Source organism: Pongo pygmaeus, chromosome 19, assembly GCF_028885625.2.
Source record: "Pongo pygmaeus isolate AG05252 chromosome 19, NHGRI_mPonPyg2-v2.0_pri, whole genome shotgun sequence".
In the NCBI taxonomy this organism is placed as follows: domain Eukaryota; kingdom Metazoa; phylum Chordata; class Mammalia; order Primates; family Hominidae; genus Pongo; species Pongo pygmaeus.
The window spans coordinates 69,060,306-69,085,646 of NC_072392.2; the positions used below are offsets into that span (position 1 = coordinate 69,060,306).

The following is a 25,341-nucleotide window of genomic DNA, read 5'->3' on the forward strand; positions in this document are numbered from 1 at the left end:
TCACTGCAACCTCCACCTCCTGTGCTCAAGCCATCCTCCTGCCTCAGCCTTCCATGTAACTGGGACTACAGGTGTACACCACCAAGCCCAGCTAATTTTTTCATGAATATGGCAATTTAAAAATTCCAAATCAGGTTCTCATCGCCCCACCACGTTTACTGCCAGTTAAATATAGGTTCAGGAATACAAACTTATTTTACTATTAACACAAACTAAGGATAGACATCTCCACCAAAGCAACAAGAATAAAATTAAGATCATTGCAACTAATCATTTATAGAATGCTTACTGTTTTCCAATTAATGCTTATTGATCTGATCAACAGTGGTACAAAAATTCATTTATATGTATTAATTTAAATAGAAAAATTGAATAAGAATAAAACCCAAGGTTGGGCATGGTGGCTCATGCCTATAATCCCAGCACTTTGGGAGGCCAAGGCAGGTGGATTACTGGAGGTCAGGAGTTTAAGACCAGCCTGGCCAACATGGTGAAACCCTGTCTCTACTAAAAATACAAAAATTAGCTGGACGTGGTGGCGTGCCCCTGTAATCCCAGCTACTTGGGAGACTGAGGCAAGAGAATCACTTGAACCCGGGAGACAGAGGTTGCAGTGAGCTGAGATCACACCACTGCACTCCAGCCGGGGCAAAAAGAGTGAAACTCTGTCTAAAACATAAATTAATTAAATTAAATTAAATTAAATTAAACCCAAGATAGACAACGAAGAAAAGTGTAGTTACCACTTATGGAGTGCTTTTTACCTGCCAAGCACTGGGTATAGGCACTTTACATACATAATTTAGCTGACTCCCCTGCCAGGTAGGCATTATTCACCTCTTCTTATTAACAAAGAAATAGGTTAGTTGACCTGCCCAGGACAACATAGCTGGAGTTAAATAATCAGTATTCAAATTCACATCTGTTTGGCTCCAAAGTCAAACTTCTTCCTCATCACCATATATCTCTGCTATCCACCTATAATCTAACTGCAAAAACAGACACCTAAATGATGAACAAAATATAATATGTCACAAAGGCTAACATTTTGAGAGCACTACAATGGGAATACGTAAGGAAGAAATTCCTTAACGGTGGGAGAGAATTTGGGAAAAATTCCTGCAACAGCTGAGAACTGCACGGGCCTTGAAAGAAAATACCATCTCTTCTTGGTACAGGTATAGCATTCCAGGCAGGAAAACAGGAAGAGTGAAGACCAAAGGCATTCAGGGAAGAACAAGGAATTAAGTGAACCAATGTGGCAGGAATGTTCAGAGAGGCAGGAGGAGGATTAGGACCAAGCCAGGATGCTCCCTACAAACCAAGAGAAGAGATAAGTAGAAGAAAAATAACACAGTCAGCAAGTGTCAAATGCTGAGGAAAAGCCACTGGTGGCCTTGGAAAGGTGCTAGCAGAGTGGAGAGGTTTGAAAGCAAGCCACAATAGTCTTAAAGGATGCAAAGTGAGGAAATGAAGCAGCAAGTATAATCTTTCAAATAATCAGAATTATCTACTAACTACTACTGCTACTACTACTACTACTACTACTACTACTGTAGATAGCATGATTCCTTTATTTATGAGGTAGAAGTGTTTGTTTTGTGAAAATTTACTGTTTGAAAAACAAACATGATTCTAAGTTTACGTCTGGAAGACATACCACAGGAAATGAGGCATAGACATGCCTGAAGACAATTATAGAGGAGATCCAAGAAACGGACCTCAAACTATGAATGGCCAGCGCTTTAACAAGGCCCATACCTGGTGCCTGGTTGCATGCCTGTTGTTGTCATCTTGCCTGTGAGACAGCATCCTTTCTTCTATCTGCTTATCCCGGCTCTGTGCTCTCACCTGCAACCATCAACAACGTCAATAAATCCACCTGCTTCTAAGACTACGTTTACTTAAAGCATAAGAATACAATGATAACGCCTTGGATTTATGTTGTACTTTACTTTCAAAGGGTCTTCACACTTATTGTCACAATCTCTGCAAGAAAAAGATAAGGCAAGCTTCACATTCTGCCTTCTCAGCCAATAACAGGATCAGAGAAGTTGAAATGATCACAGCTAAATGATGGGATCACTAAGGTTTTAATCATGTCTGATGACTCTGAGCCTGGACTCTTCCCAAAGTACAATAAATTTTTTAAAAAAAGCATGAGGAAGTGCAAGAATAGAGTATGGAAGTACAAAGAAAACATTAGATAACCTGGGTTTGGGCTGGGTGTGGTGCCTCACACCTGTAATCCCAGCACTTTGGGAGGCCGAGGCGGGCAGATCAGCTAAGGTCAGGAGTTTGAGACCAGCCTGGCCAACATGGTGAAACCCCGCCTCTATTAAAAATACAAAAAATTAGCCAGGCGTGGTGGCAGGCGCCTGTGATCCCAGCTACTCGGGAGGCTGAGGCAGGAGAATTGCTTGAACCCGGGAGGTAAAAGTTGCAGTGAGCCGAGATCGCGCCACTGCACTCCAGCCTGGACAACAGAGCGAGATTTTGTCTCAAAAAATAAAAAAAAAAAAGAGAAAGAAAACCTGGGCTTGGCCACATGCAGTGCCTTACATCTGTAATCCCAGCACTTTGGGAAGCCAAGGTGGGCAGATCACTTGAGGCCAGGAGTTCAAGACCAGCTGGGCAACATGGTGAAACCCCGTCTTTACTAAAACTACAAAAACTAGCCAGGCGTGGTGGCGCACACCTGTAATCCCAGCTACTTAAGAGGCTGAGGCATGAGAATTGCTTGAATCTAGGAGGCTGAGATTGCAGTGAGCTGAGATTGCACCAATGCACTCCAGCCTGGGTGACAGAGCGAGACTGTCTCAAAAAAAAAAGAAAACCTGGGTTCAAGTCTCCAGGGAAACTTAATTCTGTAGTTACATGACCTCAGACAAATCACATCAGCTCTCAACAGTTTCTGTTTCATAATCTGGGAATTGGGAACTGATATCCAACTACTTATTCCACTTCACCACTAAAACTCAGAATGGTCAAAACAGAACGACTGGTATTTCTCCACAAATCTGCTCTACCCCAAATCTTCCCAGTATTAATAAACGGCAATACTGTCTAAACAGCTGATCCGGTCAACAACTTGAATGTTATCCTAGATTCTTCTCTTTTCTCACACCTCACATCAAATCAATCAGCAAGCCTAACAGGTTGCTCCCCTCTAAAACGTATCCTGAATCCAATCTAGTCTTAGAATTGCTGCCGATACAAAGCTAGTCCAGTCCACCAACTACTGCCTGAACTTCTATGCAGTCTCCCAAGCACCCTATACCCTGCATCAACTCTTGCCCCCACATTCCATTCTCCACGTTAACAAGTCTTCAGTTTTAAAAAGTGTGCCTGAAATCCTATCGTGCCTTTGTTAAAGCCCCCAAATGCTTCTCATTCTATCAGAACAAAAATATACGCCTGTGCCAAGGTCCACAAGGTCCTTTATGATCTGGATCCAGCCATACACGGCCTAATTTCATTCAGCCTCTCAAACCCATCAGTTTAGCCGCGCCTCATGGCCTCTGCACTTGCTGTTGCTTCCACTTAGATATCTTTTCTTCTAGATCTTTACACAACTGCTTCTTTGCCATCATCCACGTCCCAGATCAAATGCCATCTCCTCAGGAAGGTGTTCCAGGACCATCCTGGGAAAAGCAGTGCTATCCCTACCCTCACCCCCGAAACAGACTCTCTCTATATCATTCGTCTTTTTTTCCTCACAATACTTATCACTGCACAAAATTATTTACTTATTAATTTGAAGGTTTACGTTGCCTCCCCCTGTGAGAACATGAGCTCCTTAAATGCAGTCTTTTATTCACTGAATCCTCAGACACCTGTATTTGGCACATGCAGCTACAGAAATATATGACTGAATACAAATGTAACATCACTGATCGCAAGGGTGTCCTGGGAAACTCAAGAGCAATCACGTATATGCAGGTTCTTCAAAAACACTAGAGCTGTTAATAAATGTGGGGAATTTGTCTAATCTTTCCACTTAGGGTTCTAAATGTAATAAAAATATATCATCTCAGAAATTCTCCTGATCCTCCATGCACATGTTCCAGTAGTAAAGACGGATTATTCTGTGCCTAATGCCCCTTGCAAAGAAGAGAGAACAAAGAGGATAAATTCAAGATAGAAATGTTTCCTTTTGTCAGAATTTTCTTCACCAAACTGAAATTTTTCTTTTTCTAAAATAAACTGCTTAACGTAACATGGTCATATTGCTACAAACTAACAATTTCAAAAGCAAAAGACATCTCGGGAAGATTTTTATGTAAAACCATCCATAGTATCAGATCATTATATTTAGAGACAAGTGGTAGAGAACAACTCTCAAAAAGCAGGGATCGCAGTTATTTTCTGAGAAAGAAGTACCTGAAGCCTTTCCTGCTTCTGACATAGATGTGGGCACAGCTTTTTCTGTTTTGATTTAGTCCCAGAATAATGGGAGGACAATGAGAAGATCTACAACTTACTTTTACACAGAGCAGAAGGAACTGCCACTTATAAAAAGATTTGAAATGAAGAAAAATAAGAGTAGGGTCATCGACTTTAAAATCCATATAAGCACCGAAAGTACACAACTTTACTGAAAGACTAACCACACAAAAGAAACTTTTACCCCTGCGGTCTACCTGTAAATAAGAGAACAAATTCTGAATCAAGGAAAATTAATGTTAGCTAGGGAATCTAATTTTCCTCACAATGAAATTGGCTCAGACAGGAATAAACCTGTGACCCTGGTGTCATTAGCAAAGTAACAACAAAAACAACAATAATACTTTGGTCTAACCAGCTTAGATAACCTGTCCAATACTACTCAAGCAATCCATTTAATTAATAACATTTTCCACTCTTGCTTCCCCATAATTAGATCTTTGGTTGCATCCTTGGGAACAGCAACCCACACAAGAACACACAAATAGGAGCTGAGCTTCTACTTAAATACATTATCTCAAAATCCCAAAGGTTTATTTAGGAGCTATGTTTCAAGAATTTAAAAGATGAATTAGCCAAGAGTAGGTGTGACTGAGAGTAACAAAAAGTATTTCACAGAAATGGACAGAAAAAGGGACAAGAATTATGAAAAGTTTTTAAAAGCAAAATGACTTCATAGATTTATGAGAAGAGAACCGAATGCATAAATATTAAGATCACATATTTATGCAAGTTATTCCTTAGTGGAGTAAGTCCCTAGCAGTCTTCAAAGCCAATTTTCAATAGAAAATATCAATGCACTAGTGGCTGATGTTCCAAATGTTTCATAATCTCCTTGTTAATTTCTCTCAAAGCACTCATTACATATTACAATTCTTTTGTCTGTTTAACTAGTTTTTTCTTAAAAAGCACATTGTTTTTTATGTTTCCTCCACTACAATGTAAGAACAAGGACCCTACCCATCTTGTTGGCCATTGTATCCCCAGTGTTTAGCAAAGTGCCTGGCAAACGGTAAGCACTCAATAAGCATGTGTTGAATAAATGAGAGCACAATTACCTTGCATTCGTCAGCTGAGAGGTTATGATAGAGTGGGCATCCTGAGATGGAGAAATGTCTCTCATGTTTTCCTGTAAGGTGTCCTGTTAAAGGAGGGAAAACTTAATCTCAAGAAAGAAGACAAGCTTAGAAGGTAGTATGTTTCTCTGAGACAAACCTGTTTTTTCGCTACATCATTTTTATCAAATATATGTCTGATCAGACTGAATCCACCAAAGGTAAGGCTGGTAGGGCTATAACTTGCACTCATTCTTTTCTTCCACAGGATGGATCTGGCAATCTTTGAACATGCTTATGTATGATCAATATAAACTATAATTCTTTCTGCTCTTAGACTTCTCAAATCTCAAAATGTCACGAAGTCAACATTTGTAATTAAAGCACAAGACTATGAACAGGAACACTTTCTTTCGGTGGAATGTAACTCTCCTATACTAAATTAATCAGGTTATATGTATAATAAGTGTACTTTTCTTTCTACTGTGCAATGTTATCCAACCTGAATTTAACCCTTTTCAATACTCAAATTTATGAAAAATGGAGAAGCGGCCTTTTCTATCATATAAGCAAACATACTTACATAACTTTAAACCAGATTAAATACTTATTTTTTGGAGGGAGAACTGAGTTTTGCTTAAAGATTTAGGATTCTTCTATAATCAGATTTTTTTACTTTAAAAAATTTTTTTTATGTCACCTAGGCTGGAATGCAGTGGTGCAACCATGGCTCAAAGCAGCCTTGAACTCCTGGGCTCAAGTGATCCTCCCACTTCAGTCTCCCAAGTAGCTTGGACTACAGGCTCACAACATCACGCTGGGCCCATTTTAAAATTTTTTGTAGAAACAGGTCTCAGTGTTGCCCAGGCTGGTCTTGAACTCCTGGACTCAAGCAATCTTCCTGCCTCCGCCTCCCAAAGTGCTAGGATTACAGGCATGAGCCACCAAGCCCGAAACAGGCAGTAACACAAGGCCTTCTGAAGACAGAAAAACGTTAGGAATAACAAAACACGAAAGCTTGTTTTATTTAAATGGGTATCTCTTCATTTATGTATTTTTCTTTTTTTTTTTTTGAGATGGAGTCTCGCTCTGTTGCCCGACTGGAGTGCAGTGATGCAATCTCAGCTCACTGCAAGCTCCGCCTCCTGGGTTCACGCCATTCTCCCGCCTCAGCCTCCTGAGTAGCTGGGACTACAGGCGCCTGCCACCACGCCCGGCTAATTTTTTGTATTTTTAGTAGAGATGGGGTTTCACCATGTTAGCCAGGATGGTCTCGATCTCCTGACCTCGTGATCTGCCCGCCTCGGCCTCCCAAAGTGCTGGGATTACAGGCGCGAGCCACCGCGCCCGGCCCATTCATCTATTTTTCATTTGGTTGTTTTGAAAACAAACAGGGAATTGAACATTATTTCCTTTTTATATATTTCTCTTCAACCCAAAGGTTTATAAAACACCTAAGATTGAAAGGGGTCGTAGGACAATGCTAATGAGATAAAAAGTTAGCTAACCTGAACAGCAAGTCTACAAAAATCTTCATCTTTCATAAAAAAAAAAAAAAGACATTTAATTTGGGGTAAAGAAGAAAGTGGAGTTTAAAGCTTACACAACATACTTTATAGAATAAACTTTAAAAGGAAAAAACAGTCCAAGTACTGATGAATGGGTGATTTTAGGACATTCAGGCCATCATTTCTCTGGGACTGTATTATTAAAAATGCAATTTTAGGCTGGGCGCAGTGGCTCACGCTTGTAATCCCAGCACTTTGGGAGGCCGAGGCAGGCATATCATGAGGTCAGGAGATCGAGACCATCCTGGCTAACACGGTGAAACCCTGTCTCTACTAAAAATACAAAAAATTAGCCAGGCGTGGTGGCTGGTGCCTGTAGTCCCAGCTACTCGGGAGGCTGAGGCAGGAGAATGGTGTGAACCCAGGAGGCGGAGCTTGCGGTGAGCCGAGATTGCACCACTGCACTCCAGCGTGGGTGACAGAGCGAGACTCCATCTCAAAAATAAATAAATAAAATAAATAAATTTAAAAAATGCAATTTTAGGGCTAGGCACGGTGGCTCACACCTGTAATCCCAGCACTTTGGAAGGCTGAGGCGGGTAGATCACCTGAGGTCAGCCTGGCCAACATGGTGAAACTCCGTCTCTACTTAAAAAAATATAAAAATGAGACCGGCATGGTGGTGCATGCCTGTAATCCCAGCTACTCCGGAGGCTGAGGCAGGAGAATGGCTTGAACCTGGGAGGCAGAGGCTGTAGTGAGCCAAGATCGCATCGTTGCACTCCAGCCTGGGCAACACAGCAAGATTCTGTCTCAGAAAAAAAAAAAAAAAATTGCAATTTTAGAGGTCCGCAAAATTATCTTGAACACGAAAAACCATCCTCACTGATCAAATACCATACATAGAATGTAGCATCAGCTGGGCTCAGTGGCTCACACCTGTAATCCCAGCACTTTGGGAGGCCAACACAGGAGGACTATGTGATTCCAAGAGCTTGAGGCCAGCCTGGGCGACATACATAGTGAGACTCCATTTCTACAAAAATAAAAATAATTAGCCAGGCACAGTAGTCCATGCCCGTAGTCCTGGCTACTCAGAAAGCTGAGGTGGCAGGATCACTTAAGCCCAGGAAGTCAAGGCTGCAGTGAGTCATGGTCACACCACCATACTCCAGCCTACATGACAGAGAGACCCTGTCTCAAAAAAAAGTAATGTCACTACTATTGCAAGACTTGCTTTTCACATACTATGTATCCATACGTCTTATTTTTTTTGAGATGGAGTTTCACTCTTGTTGCCCAGGCTGGAGTGCAATGGCCAATCTCAGCTCACTGCAACTTCCACCTCCCATGTTCAAGCGATTCTCCTGCCTCAGCCTCCCCAGTAGCTGGGATTACAAGCGCCAACCCCAAGCCTGGCTAACTTTGTATTTTTAATAGAGATGGGGTTTCACCATGTTGGCCAGGCTGGTCTCGAATTCCTGACCTCAGGTGATCTGCCCACCTCGGCCTCCCAAAGTGCTGGGATTACATGCATGAGCCACCCCACCCAGGCATATCCATACTTCTTAGTAATTTATTCAGGGCATGCTTTATTTTATATGTTAATTAAAACCAATCTATTATCTACAATAAAAAAGGAACAGCTGATCTATTGACCTAAAAATTCCACTGCTCTGAATTTATCCTACAGATTTGCTACAAAGACACCAAAATATGTACATACAAGGCTACCCATTACAATATTGTTCAAAAAAGCTGAAAATGAGAAACAATCTAAATGTCAATAAGACAATTTAAATAATTTATAAACTATCAATATAATGAAATCTCTGCATCTTTTAAAAAGACAAGCCTCTAAATACAAATATCCAAGATGTACAACCAACAAATGTATCCTATTTTCCGTTTTATGAATAATCACAAAAAGGAAATATGTGTACATATATGTGTGCTTATATATGTAGAAAAACTTGGAAGCATTCATAGAAAACTGCAAACAGAAGTTTTGTATCTGTGGCACAGTTCTGGGGGTATGAGTGAAGGGAAATTTTTACTTAATGTACTTCAAACTTTCCTATAGTTTTAATTTTTCACAAGTACATAAAACTCTTAAGGAATAGACTAGGGTCAAGAATATTTTGGGGCCCGGTGCAGTGGCTCACGCCTGTAATCCCAACACTTTGGGAGGCTGAGGTGGGAGGGTCACTTGAGCCCAGGAGTTCAAGACCAGCCTGGGCAACTTGGTGAAACCCTGTCTCTACAATAAATACAAATATTAGCTGGGCATGGTGGCATGTGCCTGTAGTCCCAGCTACTTGGGAGGCTGAGGTTGGAGGATCAATTAAGCCTGGGAGGCGGAGGCTGCAGTGAGCTGAGATCGCACCACTGCGCTCCAGCCTAGGTGACAGAGTGAGACTCTGCCTCAAAAAAAAAAGGATACTTTGGAAGCTCAGGTTCATATTTTTCAAAGTTCCAATACATTAAAACCAAAGTCAAAGTAAACTTTTTCACTTGAGCCCAAGAGTTTGAGACCAGCCTAGCCAACATGGCAAAACCCTGTCTCTACTAAAAAATACAAAAAATTAGCCAGGCGTGGTGGCACATGCCTGTAATCCCCAGCTACTCAGGCGGCTGACGCACGAGAATCGCTTGAGCCCGGGAGGCGGAAGTTGCAGTGAGTGATCATGCCACTGTACTCCAGCCTGGTAATTATAGAGCGAGACTCTGTCTCCAAAATAAATAAATAAACAAATACAAGTAAACTTTCCTCTAATACAACATATTTTTTATTTACCCTATGGTCTACCCCATTAAGAGGTTAACTTCAGGGCATAAATAACACAATCAGGCCCCATTCTGACCTATCTCCTCCTCTCCATTCTGGTCATTCTGCCCCAGGTATATTGGCCTCTAAGTGTTCCTCAAACTGGTTAACTACGCTCTTGCCCAGAGCACTTGCTGTTCTCCTTACCCATAATGCTTATTCTCAAATATTCCAACAGCAAATCTCCACTCAAATGTGACCATATCAGAGCAGCTTTTCCTAGCCAACTACATATATATGTCACATATACATATACATATGTATGTATATACACACATAATATCCTACCCTCAGTACTCCCAGTTTCATTTTCCTTCACAGCATTTATCTCCAGTTAATATATTATACGTCTATGTATTTGCCTTCCTCACCTAGACTGTAAGCTCCATGAGAGCAGAGACTTTGACTTGTTCATAGCTACATCCTCATAACTTAAAAACAGTATCTGGCACATGACCAGTATTCAGTAAATATTTGCTGCATGAATGACCAAATATAGTACATAAAATTAACAATTTAGCAATGCATGGTTAGTAACAAGCAGAAGCAGAGGAAAATTCCTTTTCTTGCTGCATGGCAAGCCGATCCCCTTAAACTCTTAAAGCACATTAGCCATCATATCATATACTAGTATTATATATTGTCTTTCTTAGTTTTTCTCATTATTTATTCCAAGGAAATCAATGCAGGCCTGAAACAATTATCTTCTTTGAGTGACAACTGGTATGGAGTTCAAGACAACTTTGCTGTATTTATTCATTTTGATGGTTTGAAATTATCTAAGAAACTGCTATAAGACCAGAAAATGGCCAGGCACGGTGGCTCATGCCTGTAATCCCAGCACTTTGGGAGGCCAAGGCGGGTGGATCATGAGGTCAGGAGATCGAGACCATCCTGGCTAACATGGTGAAACCCCGTCTCTACTAAAAATACAAAAAATTAGCCGGGCATGGTGGCGGGCACCTGTAGTCCCAGCTACTCGGGAGGCTGAGGCAGGAGAATGGTGTGAACCTGGGAGGCGGAGCTTGCAGTGAGCCAAGATCGCGCCACTGCACTCCAGCCTGGGGGACAGAGCAAGACTCAGTCTCAAAAAAAAAAAAAAAAAAGGCCAGGAAACAATCCAAATTAATTAAACACTATAGAAAAGTTTTTTTCTGGGCATGGTGGCTCACGCTTGTAGTCCCAGCTACTCAGCAGGCTGAGTGGGGAGGATCGCTTGAGCCCAGGAGTTGAAGACCAACCTGAACAACACAGCAAAAACCTCATCACTAAAAAAGAGAAAAAAAAAAAAGCCAAGCTTGAAAGGCACGTGCCTGTAGTCCCAGCTACTTGGAAGGCTGAGATGGGAGGATCACTTAAGCCTAGGAGTTAAGGTTGCAGTGAGCTATGATCATGCCACTGCACCCCTGCCTGGGCAACAAAGTGAGACCCCTGTCTCTCTATAAAAACAAACAAAAGGCTCATGCCTGTAATCCCAGCACTCTGGGAGGCCAAGGCGTGCAGATCACAAGGTCAGGAGTTCGAGACCAGCCTGACCAACATGGCGAAACCCCATCTCTACTAAAAATACAAAAGTTAGGTGTGGTTGTGGGCATCTGTAATCCCAACTACTCAGGAGGTTGAAGCAGGAGAATCGCTTGAACCTGGGAGGCGGAGGCTGCAGTGAGCCGAGATCACACCACTGCACTCTAGCCTGGGCGACAGAGCGAGACTCCATCTCAAAAACAAACAAACAAACAAAACACACTACAGAAAGTGTACTGTTGGCCTGTCAAGCAGCAACTTACTCTGTTCTACAGTTTTTCAAACTTGATAGCCACATGCAAAGGGTGAATTTGAGAAGTAGACCCAGTAGTGAAAGGCCCCTTACCTCCCAATCAGCATCTTTCAACTCTAGACAAAACCTTAAGCCCAATATTTGCACCTCAGCTCACCGAAGGTGCACAAATAAGGTTCAAACCACAAGAATCTCTGAAGTAATTCAATAAGGGGTAAAACTCATAAGAAAATAATACGATACTTATTTATCCCAGAAGAAATATTTTATCCTGTTTATATTTACTAAGTACACAAAGCAAGAGACCTAAAGCTACTAAAGTTACAGAAGGCCAGGGTCCCATGTGTACTCCTAATTTCACAGCCTCTTGACAGGAAATGTTTTTCTCATTTCCTTAACAGCTATGGCCATGCAACCACTATTCTGCACTACCTTATCCTTAACTAGTCCTCACTGAGTACAAGCTATGTGCCACGCAGTAAGATATTTGGAGATAGTCTTTTTTGCTTTTGCTAGGAAAATGAGGGAATTTTTCACTGGGAAAAGCTCTAGATAAACTGAATGGCTCATCATAGTTAATTTCCTTACAACCAGATCTATTATTATGGACCATCGGCCAAGAAGAGAAATGCTTTTATTCAATGAGCAACTCATTATCACTCAGCACATGATCACTGAAGAGCCTAAGAAGCTAAATCCCAACAGAACACAAAACATTTCTGGATGATCCTGGGAGAACCACAGAACAAAGGATGTCATGAAGCTGGGGCACACTGACCTAGAGAGTTACAGCCTGGTGTAGGACACTTCATATTGAAGTTGTAGCTTTCATGGAAGCGACGGCGCTTGGGGCGATGAGAGAGATCACTGCCTGAGTCCTTCAGGGACATGTCCTTGGCAATGCTCTCATCGTGAGACACATTGGGGCTGGAGATGTCTATGTCAGACTCAGAAGAAGGTGCGTTTCCAGTTGGAGTTCGAGGCGGTGACTCATCATGATCAGCTGTATTTTTAGTTTCTAAAGCAAAAGCAATTGGTAGAAGTTATGAGTGGAGTTCATTTATTTAGAAGTTTACTATTCAGAAGAGTTTATGGGCTTCCCAGATTCTTTTTCTATGATTTAACCAGTAACTTTCAGCTACTCAGCTGCTAGACGGCTAAATGGAAAATGAAGAGGCACTTCTACACCATTCATTTTGTGCAACTTTAAATTCTGATTAAAATTAAATTTGTACTTCATCTATTACACCTATCTGTATTTCTCCTGAGTTGCTAATCATGGATAATCAAATCTAGATGGAAATACATTTTTAAAATATTACTATCCCACTTCCCTTCCAGAAGATACACAGGACAGAAGATGAGTGACAGTGATTGTCTTTCTGGATGACACTGAACAGGCTTGGTGTAAGATGTGAATGGACTTAGATTCTTGAGTGAGCCTGTTTGTAGTCTAACAATTCAATCTTGAAATTCCAGACTCTATATCAGGAATTGCAAACCAAATGCCTACAGGGGCTCAGCAAGGCCAAATAGACAGCTCATTGTCCATCTAAAGGGGACAACTACTATTCAACTCCAGCCAATTATTACTATGGGTGATTGGCCACCCAGTGTTCCCAGATCTTTTCATTGTTTAAAATAAACTATTAATCCAGGTTTTTATATGAAATCATTCTGTTTTCATACACTAGCAACAAATTTAAAAAATTTTAAACACTGTGCAAGCAAACCAACCAACCATGCGGACAGCTAGAAGTAAGTAGTTCACCAGTCTGTAACCTCTGCATTAAGAAATTTGGAGATAAACGGACTGAGAAGTATGGCTATAAGAAAAGTCTGCTTCAAGCCCTTTTCATCTGTGGTTAAGAAGGGCCCAGTCTCTTTTTCCTATTACAGGTCTGATTTAATATACTCCAGCTATTCTGGACCTTGAGAATATTCTGATATCAAACTGTCCTCAGCAAGGCATAAGAAAGGAGGCAGGCACAGTGGCTCACACCTGTAATCCCAGCACTTTGGGAGGCTGAGGCAGGTGGATCACGAGGTCAGGAGATTGAGACCATCCTGGCTAACACAGTGAAACCCCGTCTCTACTAAAAATACAAAAAATTAGCCTGGCGTGGTGGCGGGTGCCTGTAGTCCCAGCTACTCACAAGGCTGAGGCAGGAGAATGGCGTGAACCCGGGAGGCAGAGCTTGCAGTGAGCCAAGATTGCGCCACTGCACTCTAGCCTGGGCAATAGAGCGAGACTCCGTCTCAAAAAAAAAAAAAAAAAAAAAAAAAAGACATAAGGAAGCAAGCAAACAGCATTCATCTAGCTGAAGTATTAGGCATCTACCTGCAGTGGCCCCAAGCCCTCCTTAAAAAGAATTTTACCCAGATGCTCTGTAATAGGTCTAAGTCATACCATACCCACTCACCTCTATCTGAAAAATCAACCACTTGCTCAGTTTCTGAGCCAGATGAACGAGTCTGCCGAAGAGGGTACTTTTTCGGTGTCACTGGGGTAGGCTGCTGCTGACTACGGGTCACTCTTCTGGTAGAGTAAGCAGGCTCCTCAGTGCCAAAAGACTGCAAATTTCGAACAGGACTGGAATCTGATCCCAATTTTAAAAGAAAATAAAGAAAAAAGATGGAAATCTGTTTTACTACCTATCCATATAATTTATTAGAATGTCGCTCCTCCTCTTCATATTTCACAAAATCCAACAAATCCTTAAAATATCTATTTATTAAATAAAATATAAGCAAAAGCGCCTAGCTCAGGTATACAGATGTAATGTAGTACAGCGTTAATAAGTTTAGGTTCTGGAATTAGGACTGAACTTGATTCAACTCCACTCCACCATACCAACTAGCTGCAGCATCCTGGGCAAGTTATTTTCTCCAAGCCTGTTTCCTGACCTATTGAAAAGGAAAATACCAGCAGCACACTCCTCATAACACTGTGGTGAGGAATAGGTGAGATAATGCATGTGAAGCACTTAACATGATCCGTGGTACACAGTGCTTTATAAATATTAACTGCATCCTCTCATTCTTCCCTTTTTCTAACCCACCATAAAACACATATTCTATTACCAAAGATATGACAACAAACAAAACGATTTCCGTTCTTAAGGGGCTGATTTTTTTTCTTATTACCCTCTCTGGCACAATCATAATATATTCGTAAAGGTAAAGCAGGAATGCAGCATTTTGTTTTTTGGATGGAAAAACCTATTCTGAGGCACTCAGCAGCCCTTTTATATCTCTAACCTGATGACAAAGGAAATGAAGGAAATTCAAAGCTGAAATTAAAGCATTTTTTAAAAATATATGTAGATATGTTTTAGTTTTTTTGTGTGTTTTTTTTTATAAAGAGGCATGTTTAATCATAGCTTGCTCTTCAGAGATGACTACAGACTTTTAATCTATAATCCAGGAGTATATAACCATGCAGTACAGACCAATTAGCCAAATGTAAAATAAACTAGATTCTTACCACAACTACCCTATAAACATTGCAACTATTCTTTGCAAAAGGATCCTACATCTTATGTGAAAACACCTAGGGTAGGGGAACCAGAAACCTAGCTATGTGGCCAAAAGTAAAAACCAAAGGAAAAAATAACAATTCAATAGTTAATAGGTGAAAGCAGGAAATTTGTGCCCTTTACTGTGCTGCTGCTTTGGTCTTCTTACTTTTGTTCTTTTCGTCCCTTTTCTTCAGCCCATCCATGTTAGCACTCAGTAGGTTTGAATAAGCCATCTGAAACTTATTCACTTGCTTGGAGCTCCCCACAGTGCTGACCTTCTTTTTCCCATCGATAGCTCTTAACAGACACTTGTCTGAGGGCTCAAAGCCCTCCACAGAACCTTTCTTTGGAACAGGTTTGGTTCGCCCACCATACTTCTTCAAGGTGGTATAGATGCTGCCCGACATCCGGCACTTCTGGAAAAGTCTGGTCAGCTCCGTCAGGAACTCCTCGCTCTCCAACAACAACATTGTGGTGACGCTGGCTCAATTCCCTCCGCGTAAGTCCCTAGCAGTCTTAGTTTTGTTTTAATTGACATATAAGTGTACATATTTATGGAGTATACTGTGATGTTCTGATAGACGTATACATTGTGTAATGATGAAATCAAAATAATTAGCATATCCATATCTCAAACACTTGTCATTTCTTTGTGGTGAGAACATTCAAAATCCTCTCTAAAGTATATTTTATTTTTATTAATTAATTTTTTTTTTCGGAGGGCGGGATGCACAGGCCAGGGCGTGGTGTCAGCCTCACTCTCTCACGGCTGCACCCCCCAACGTATATTTTAAAAACAAAAAATCTGAAGAAATCTTATAGATTCTCCAAAGAAGAAAACTGAAAATTTCCCAACTTTCGGGTGAGAAAAGTTAGCACAGAGCAAGGTTATCAATTTGTACATCTCCAAAGGGCCTCCTTTCACAATATGATCTACATTTTGCTCTAGGGAGGACCACCTTACATTGCTGACATTGTAAATGGTACCCCTGGAGTTGTGCAACTCTGTGGTCATGAGGTATGATAACCAGAAAGAGACTTGGCGCTTACGCATTTCCTAGCTGTTTTGAATATTTAGTTTTCAGGTGTCTAGCGCATGGTCAATTATACTTTCTACGAACTTTATGTCTTTTCCTTAGCATATGCTGTTCCATCTGCCAAGAATAACATATTCCCATCTTTCAACTTGTAAATTCCTATCAGAGCCTTTAAGACATCAGTGTGCAGCTGGGCACGGCGGCTCACGCCTGTAATCCCAGCACTTTGGGAGGCCAAGGCAGGCAGATCACTTGAGATCAGGAGTTTAAGATGAGCCTGGACAACACAGCAAAACCCTGTCTCTACTAAAAATACAAAAAATAGCCAGGTATGGTGGTGCTCGCCTGTAATCCCAGCTACTTGGGAGGCTGGGGCAGGAGAATTCCTTGAACCTAGGAGGCGGAAGCTGCAGTGAGCCAAGATCATGCCACTGCACTCCAGCCTAGGCGACAGAGCGAGATTCTGTCTCAACAACAACAAAAAAGACTTCATCATTGTAGGAGTGCTGCCCTAAGTTGGCTATCCCACCTCTGGGCTTATGTAGTACTCTATGCAAACCCCTCTCACAGCCCTTGCCATAATTTATTCCCATGATTAATTTTCATATCTGTATCTTGCACTGAACTGTAAGATCCTTGAGGACAGGAACTATGATTTTTCTATCATGGTTCCTAGTACATAACATACTGCTTGAGTTATAGTAGCTATTTATCCATAATCTCATTGTGGTAAAAATTTAAAGCTTAAGAAATCAAGAGACAATAGCAATACTTTAGCTGAAATCCTAAATTCAAAAATAAAGTTAGGAACAGTTGTTGAAGAGGATATTCCCACTTTCTTGCTTGAAAAACTGATGGTTTTTCTCTCATTGTGCAACATACTCATATAAAAGTGACCAAAGCAGCAGGGCGTGGTGGCTCACGCCTATAATCCAAGCACTTTGGGAGGTCGAGGCAGGCAGACCATGAGGTCAAGAGATTGAGACTATACTGGCCAACATGGTGAAACCCCATCTCTACTAAAAATACAAAAATTAGCTGGGCATGGTGGCGTGCACCTGTAGTCCCAGCTACTTGCAGGCTGAGGCAGGAGAATTGCTTGAACCCAGGAGGCGGAAGTTGCAGTGAGCCAAGATCATGCCACTGCACTCAGCCTGGCGACAGAGCGAGACTCCATCTCAAAAAAAAAAAAAAAAAAAAATTAACCAAAGCAACACTGTTGAAGTGCTCAAAACATGTTGAAGTTTTTTTCCCTTAATCTATTATCACCTATTGATCATCAGCTTTCTGTATTAGCTCCAACCTTCTTTCCTCCTCAGGGAATACCAAAGCAGAGCCAGGAGGGTCAAGGGTACCCTCCAAATCTAACCCCAGATGCCTAAATGCACTAGAGATACTTGAAACTACCTTCCAACCCCAAGATTCTCAATTCCTTATTACCAAAGCAAAATTCCATTTTTCCACACTGATATTTTGGTACAACTATTAATATCTATCAAGTGTTTATTGGATTACATTCCAGAATTAAACATGGTTTTAGAAGTGGGCCTCTGCCAATAATAAGTCCAAGAGACTACAGATGCTCCTTGACTTATAATGGGGTTAAGTCTCAATAAAACCATCATAAGTTGCAAGTATTATAAGTTAAAAATGCATTTACAGGCTGAACATGGTGGCTCACATCTATAACCCCAGTACTTTGGGAGGCCAAGGTGGAAGGACTGCTTGAGTCCAGGAGTTTGAGACCAGCCTAGACAACATAAGACCTCGTCTCTACAAAAAACAAAGAAAACTAGCTAGGCATGGTGGCGTGCACCTGTAGTCCCAGCTACTCAGAAGGCTGAGGTGGGAGGACCACTTGAGCCAAGGAGGTCAAGGCTGCTGTGAGCCAAGATCACACCACTGCACTCCAACCTGTGCAACAGAGCACAAGACCCTGTCTCCAGAAAATAAAAAAAGCACTATACACCTAACCTACCGAGCATCATAGCTTAGCCTAGCCTACTTTAAATAGGCTCAAACCACTTACATTAGCCTACAATTGTGCACAATCATCTAACACAAAGCCTATTTTTAATAAAGTGTTGAATATTGCATATAATTTATTAAAGACAGTACACTGAAGAGTACTGGTTTACGCTCATGATCAAATGGCTGACTGGGAGTTACGGCTCACTGACTGGAGTTATGGCTCATTGCCACCGCTCAGCAACATGAGAAAATATTTGGGCCACATATCGCTGGCCCAGGACACGACCGAAATTCAAAATTCTAAAAGTTTCCACTGAATGCATACTGCTTTAGCACCACTGTAAAGTTAAAAAAAAAAAAAATTAAATCAAACCACCATAAGTCAGATATCATCTGGACTTCAAGTCCCTAAGCCTCAAACATTCAAACAGAAAGTGAAGGGATAACATTCCCATTTTACTGATGGAGACACTGCGATCTAAAAAAACAAACAAACAAACAAACAAATAACTCAAGACATACGTGTGCCTCTATCCATTATACCATCCGCAGTTCCTTTGGGTCTACAAATTGGATAGTAGCCCCCAACAGAAGCATTGTTAAAGACCTGACAACTCTGCATTCACTCTACATTTTACCAATCATCTGGTGCACTGTCATCTACACCAAGCCAAGGGACCAGTTTCCACATTAACTAGGAAAATAATGTGATGGGCCAGTCAGCCAGATGTGAAGAGTGGTAAGGAAAAATGAAGATTTTTTTACCTTGAGAACTCTGGCTTAGCCTGGCTGAGGAACGGGTGACTCGAGCAGATCGTCGGGATGTGCCATCACTTTCTGAACTGTCTGTGTGCTCGAGATCTGTAGAAAAATCGGAATCTTCGGTTCCATCTGAACTACTGCCTGCATTCCTCTGTAATACCATAGATCCAGATATTAGCATAGAAGCATTTGGTCTAAGAGTTTGCATTAACATTGAAAATAAAACAAGCTGTGACACTGAAAACCCCAAGTTCAAACCTAAATAAGGATTCCACAAGCATTTCCCATCCTCCCAACCCCCAGGCAACTTCACTTTATTTAGAACACTTAATGGAACAACCTACAAATAAGGGACTTTTGTTAAATAAATGAAGAGCTTCTGTTTCATTCGCTCTTGTTGCCCAGGCTGGAGTGCAAGGGCACAATCGTGGCTCACTGCAACCTCCGCCTCCCGGGTTCAAGTGATTCTCCTGCCTCAGCCTCCCGAGTAGCTGGGACTACAGGCGCCTGCCACCACGTCCAGCTAATTTTTGTATTTTTAGTAGAGACGGGGTTTCACTATGTTGGCCAGCCTGGTCTTGAACACCTGACCTCAGGCGATCCACCCGCCTTGGCCTCCCAAAGTGCTGGGATTACAGACATGAGCCACCACACCCGGCCATGAAGAGAATTAATTCTTACTGTATTAGCACTAAGTATTAACCAAGACCATTTGGAGATCAACATCACAAAAAAGGTCCACTGTAGTGAGAAAATCGTTGGTGCTGGACCTCATTTAACTTACAGTAGCTTTCGTTCAATGTCTCCATGAAAAGCTATCACATTTTTTAAAAACCACATACTATCTCAAAATATCATGGACCACAACTCTAATCCCAAAAGAATTTAAGCAGAAAAAGATGAAAATTGTTAGTGCGTATGCCATCTATCCTTGAAGTTTCTCCACATGAAAGCCATCTATCTTCCAAAAAGACAGCTTGCACATGAAGACTCATGGGTATTCAAAAACAGTTGTTTTCAAAACCATCTTTTCAATGAACAAGTATTTGTCAATTATTATCCTCCTGAGGAGTTCTTTCTTAGCCATAAAGATAACTTTTATCAATCAAGCACTAACGCTATACCCTTTACAAAACCAGAAAGGAAAAAATATTTGCTAAAAACAATACAAAGATTCACACTGTAAGTCCCAATTCTTTATTCAAAACCCTGAGGGCCAGTTGTGTTTAGAATTTGTAATTGTTTTGGATTTTTAGAAGGGGAGTACTTTGCATGTATCCTGCAAATACCACCCAATAACAAAACATAATAATATTTCTGCAGCAAAAAATATAAACAGTCACACTAAATGAGACACACAAAAACCATAAGTAGCCTCAGGACAGATTAAGACAGGTTTGCCGCCAAACAGGTTACTAAAAAAATGTACATTTTCAAGTAACTCCTGGTATTTGGGAAATTAAGAAAGAGGACTGTGGCCCTATTTCAAGGCACCAATATTATTCCTGCATTTGGTGAGCCTTAACATACATACCACCGGCCGGGCGTGGTGGCTCATGCCTGTAATCCCAGTAATTTGGGAGGCCGAGGCGGGTGGATCACCTGAGGTCAGGAGTTCGAAACCAGCCTGACCAACATGGTGAAACCCCGTCTCTATTAAACATACAAAAATTAGCTGGGCGTCATGGAATCCGACTGTAATCCCAGCTACTAGGGAGACTGAGGCAGGAGAATCGCTTGAACCCAGGAGGCGGAGGTTGCAGTGAGCCAACATCACGCCATTGCACTCCGACCTGGGAAACGAGCAAAACCTCGTCTCAAAAACAAACAAACAAACAAACAAAAAACACATACATACCACCCACCAGCTGAGGTCATTTTGGGAGGCATTAAAAAGTGTACATTTTCAACCTGAAAAGCCTCTGTGAAGAGAAAGATTTCTATTGATATGAGTAAGAATACCACCCAGTTTTCCAAATACCTTAAGGGTAACCTGCCAGGAAATGAGCAAGAATCACAGAAAACGGCTGAAATGAAGGGGGAATCTTAAAAGTCACCATTATAGTCTAATTACCTAGATATTTAAAGCCTTGACGTGAGACTTGTTCCTTCCTGGCTTGATCCTGGAACTCAGCTCTTTTCTGTGGCTTTTACCAATATACCTCCCACTGTACTCCAGGGCAGACTTAACTGCTCCTTCACTTCCCTCCTGCAACATTTTGTATACACCTCCAAGCTGAGAACTTACTACATCCTTCTAAGGTTATTCATGTCTGTTTTCTCCTATCGGGCTGTGATACCCTTAAGCCAGGGATCACATCTAATTAATTTCTGAATCCTCAGCAACCACCGCGCAGAAAGTAGTCAACAGACATTTGTTGAACTGAGTTACATTTGTTCTACATTCTGGATCTGCCACTGATCCTGAGAGGCCTGAGTGGCTCGCGGCACTCCATGGACCTCCGTTAGTTCAGCTGTAAGAAGGAAGGACGGGGCCATTCCTGGCTGATCTTCTAAGTGCCTTCTAATTCTAGAAGTTTTTAGTTTTTACCAACTGCATTTTCTAGGCGCTGTCGAACTAGCAAATAAGGAAAGAGGCAACTGCTCGGAGGCAACTGGCCTGAGAGGGATCCCCTGGGAGTGGACGCTGACTTCCCACCACCCAGTCTTCTGCTTTGTTGTGCCCCTCACCTGGAAGGTAACGAGGCCTCCAAAACCCCGCCTCTGCACCTATCAGCGTCCCCGCTCGGAAAGGCGGGGATTCGGGCCACCCAATCGAGGTCCGCTTAAGCCGCGCCCCCACAGGACAGACTGCCAACCCCGACCAACCAGAAGAGGAGGGATCGTTCTCTCCAGCCAGTGGGAGAGCGCTGGGGCCGGGGCCAGACACCACCCCGCACGCGGGGAGGTGACCGTTGGGCCCAAACAGGCGGCGTCACCAGCCAATCAATATGCTTCCAGACGTTTCAGCGACCAATTAGGAAGAACGCCTCCGATCCAGGCAAGCAGAGGGCGGGAATAGTTGCAAGCATAGGCCGAGGCCAGGGTCGGGCCCACATTTTTCTGTTGGGTATGGACAGAAGAGAGGGTGGCTGAACAAGGTTCGGGAGAGCGGGAAGTTGGGACCCAAGCACTGTGAGGCGTGGCCAACTGCGTCACGGTGCTCAATCGACTGTCCTTAGAAACCCGCCATCCCTCCTCTCCCGTTTCTCACCTTCCTTCGCGGCATTGCCGGCGGCTGCGGCCCGACGCTTCCGATTCGGGCAGCGGCGGCAGCAGCAGCAGGAACGGTGGCTCCGGCGGGCTCCGTGGCGGCCTCTGTAGCAGTCCCAATCCTGCGGACGATCCCTAGTGCCTCCTGCCTCTCAGCGTCTGGAGCGTTCTGCGCAGGCGCCGCGGGCTGAAGCGCTTTTTCCTTCACTTCCGGCTGGGTCTCGCGTCACCTGACATTACGGGCCAGAGAGGGTGCTGGGAGGTTCGATCATTTTGGTGAAGCTAGTGAGCGCCATTTTGAAGTTGGGCAGAAAGTGACTCCAGTGGTGGAACCCGGAGCCAACCATTTTTTAGTTACGTGAGTGGCTCTGTTTGTGGGCGTGGGTAGCCATTCTTGTTTGGGGCAGAAGCCTGACAGTTGATGTAAACGGTTCTCATCTTTACCTTGGGCAAAATTTCTCTTCCCGGTCGTTTTAATTTCTAGAGTCGAGGAAGGAAACCCCCCAGAACCCATCAGGTTGCTGAGATTAGATTTAACCCCTTCGTAGCCTGATTGTTTAAAGGACGTTTCCGTTTATTATATAAACTCAAAGTTGCGGAGGGATGTTTTGTAAAAGAAAGTTTGTATTTTAAGAACCATCCTGGTCTCGAAGGGATGGGAATGGGGAATTGAAAAAGGAACTAAAGGATAGCGTCCGCCATCAAGTTTCCTGTCTGGTAGAGGAGACATTGTCCTTGCCCTTAGCTAACAGCAAGTGAGTTAGTTGATGTCGCGGGGAGGAGGCAAAACCATTCTCCAGAAGCTGCAGCTCAAAGAATTCCCAATTTAACTCTGTGGCGAGCGCCCACTTCCTTCCCGCACTGTGTTTGGGTTTGAGACCACTGGGGGCCCTGGGGTGAAAAATGTGATTTGAAAGTGGGGAATGCAGTACCAGAGTCAGAAAAGCTTTGAACCCCACTTAGCTCAAATGACCTCTGGAATCCAGATGCTTGAGCAGAGAGTTACGAGGCGGAGGAAGAGGAAGGAATGTTTTTAGTGAAGTTGAAGCCCCCAAAAGAATGGACATTTAAATAATAATGAGAGGGCCTAGGAAGGAGAAGTTGGTCACAGATACTAGGCTGAAAGAAGCGCCTTAAGAAAAGGCTGGAAAGTGGAGAGCAGGCGTTGAGGAATTAATCTCTCCGGAGGAAAGGCCTTGAGAGGACCAAATCTTGGCCAATTGCGACTGGGTGGAACCCAAGCACGCTCAGTCATTAAGTTAGGATCCCGAACCCCAATTTCAAACTGAGGCCCCGTTAAGATGGAGATTTCCCCCAGGAGCAGGGCTAAAGAACAAAGAAGCAGAAAGTAAACATCTGATTGATGTGCTAAGTAAAGAACTCTAAAGAGTTAAAGTTCCAGACCTTTAGCCAGCACTCTCCTTGGGGATGTCCTGGGCCAGTGCTGACACAGGCAGCTTTTAGTATTTAATACTTAGCTTTTAGTGCTTAGTATAAATACCTTTGATAACCTACTTAGGTTGAACTGCACATAAGAACTTATTTGAAAATGGTTCACATTACTTCTTTGTAGCCCCTCACCACTTAAGCATTTAATTTCATACCATTACTCTGTTATTTTGCACTCACTGATACGTTCCTGAGGTTACATTTGAATGTTCTGGCTCCCCAACTGGTGGTAAGGATCTCTTACATTAAGAGCGTATCTCAATTATTTCATACCATCCTTCTTTTTTTTCTCTCTCTTCTTCTTTTTTTTTCTTTCAAGACAGAGTCTTGCTGTGTTGCCCAGGCTGGAGTGCAATGGCTGGATGTCAGCTCACTGCAAGCTCCACCTCGTGGGCTCAAAGGATTCTCTTGCCTCAGCCTCCCGAGTAGCTGGGACTGCAGGCGTGTGCCACCACACCCGGCTAATTTTTGTGTTTTTTGTAGAGACAGAGTTTCACCATGTTGCCCAGGCTGGTCTCAAACTACTGAGCTCAACTACTGTCTCAGCCTTCCAGAGTGCTGGGATTAAGGTGTGAGCCACCACTCCCAGCCATACCAGCCTTTCTTTTTTTTTTCTTTTTTTTTTTTGAGACAGGGTTTTGCTCTTGTTGCCAGGCTGGAGTGCAATGGCACGATCTCGGCTCACTGCAACCTCCGCCTCCCGGGTTCAGGCGATTCTCCTGCCTCAACCTCCCGAGTAGCTGAGATTACAGGTGCCTGCCACCACACCTGGCTACTTTTTGTATTTTTAGTAGAGACAGTGTTTCTCCATGTTGGTCAGGTTGGTCTTGAACTCCCAACCTCAGGTGATCCACCCGCCTCAGCCTCCCAAAGTGCTGGGATTACAGGTGTGAGCCACTGTGCCCGGCCCATACCATGCTTTCTAATGGTGCTCAAACCTTGTTCTTCCCACAGTAAATGCTTGCTACTCAGTAAGAATATCATTACTGTTTTACAGTCTCTGAATGTATAGCGCTCAGAGATGGTGAAGTTACCCTCCCTGGAAATTAGTGTTTTAGAATAAGATCTTTTCCTGACTTGCATCCATCACACCAATACCAGCATTACACATGTTTGACATTAGTTAATTTCTTATGCTAGATTCCCTAAGACTGCAGCTGACACTAAAGAGTTTACAGTTTCATTTAGATATGGTTCTTGTCCTTGGAAAGTGTACACTCTGGCAGAAAGATGAAAAAACTAACACCAGTAGGATAGAAGCATGATCATAAGGAAAAAAATGTGTATAGTACTTGAAAGTAGACCAGCCAGGTATATTTAGAATGGGGAAGGGGAGGATCTTAAAAGCTTATTCCTTCTTCTTTTTTTTTTTAAACCAAATATAATATTTACTTTGAGGGTCATGTTCATCACAACACAATTAGCTTTCCAAGCAGGAACTGATGTTGATTTCAAAGCCTCTGACTGGTTGCCCCCGGCTGTCCTCAACCACCAGACTTCACGTTGACACTCTGGACAGTTCTCCTTGCCTTTCTATTTTCTCAGGCTTTCCTTCCTGCCTGGATGCATCTCCTAACCCTCATTAAAATTTTATTTTTTCAGAAAATCTTTTCCAATTCATTCTTTGTAAGGTAGTAGGGCGTAATGATACGTTATTTTGCACTTAACTGCTGGATTTGTTATTTTCCTTGTACAATTTGGTAGATAATTCTGTTCATTTCCCTTCCCAAACAGATAATAGAAACATAAATAAATCATGTTTATTGTATCATCAG

At 42.5% G+C, this 25,341-nt stretch overlaps 2 protein-coding genes across 3 annotated transcripts in view; both read right to left on the reverse strand.

Annotated features, from left to right (window-relative positions):
• KAT7 (lysine acetyltransferase 7) overlaps positions 1–24,651 on the reverse strand; it is a 42,775-nt gene extending 18,124 nt beyond the window's left edge. Inside the window, exons 1-6 of one of the 2 annotated variants that reach the window (XM_054456536.2) lie at positions 22,119–24,651; positions 18,908–19,055; positions 14,037–14,213; positions 12,392–12,631; positions 5,505–5,587; positions 1,762–1,851 (exon numbers count right to left, since the gene is read on the reverse strand). In XM_054456536.2, the coding sequence (XP_054312511.1) occupies positions 1,762–1,851; positions 5,505–5,587; positions 12,392–12,631; positions 14,037–14,213; positions 18,908–19,055; positions 22,119–22,133 (753 nt within the window). In that variant the 5' untranslated portion in view covers positions 22,134–24,651. The remainder of the gene's footprint in view (positions 1–1,761; positions 1,852–5,504; positions 5,588–12,391; positions 12,632–14,036; positions 14,214–18,907; positions 19,056–22,118) is intronic. The other variant, XM_054456537.2, reaches the window with a different exon arrangement.
• Positions 14,278–18,898, reverse strand: LOC129016836 (signal recognition particle 14 kDa protein-like). The gene has a single exon (XM_054456543.2). The coding sequence runs from the start codon at positions 15,602–15,604 to the stop codon at positions 15,272–15,274; it is 333 nt and encodes a 110-aa protein (XP_054312518.2). The 5' UTR covers positions 15,605–18,898; the 3' UTR covers positions 14,278–15,271.
• Positions 24,652–25,341: the final 690 nt, after the last annotated feature.

What these genes read in the sequence shown, in the direction of transcription:
- LOC129016836 (XM_054456543.2), bottom strand. Translation starts at nt 15,604, where the DNA reads ATGTTGTTGTTGGAGAGCGAGGAGTTCCTGACGGAGCTGACCAGACTT.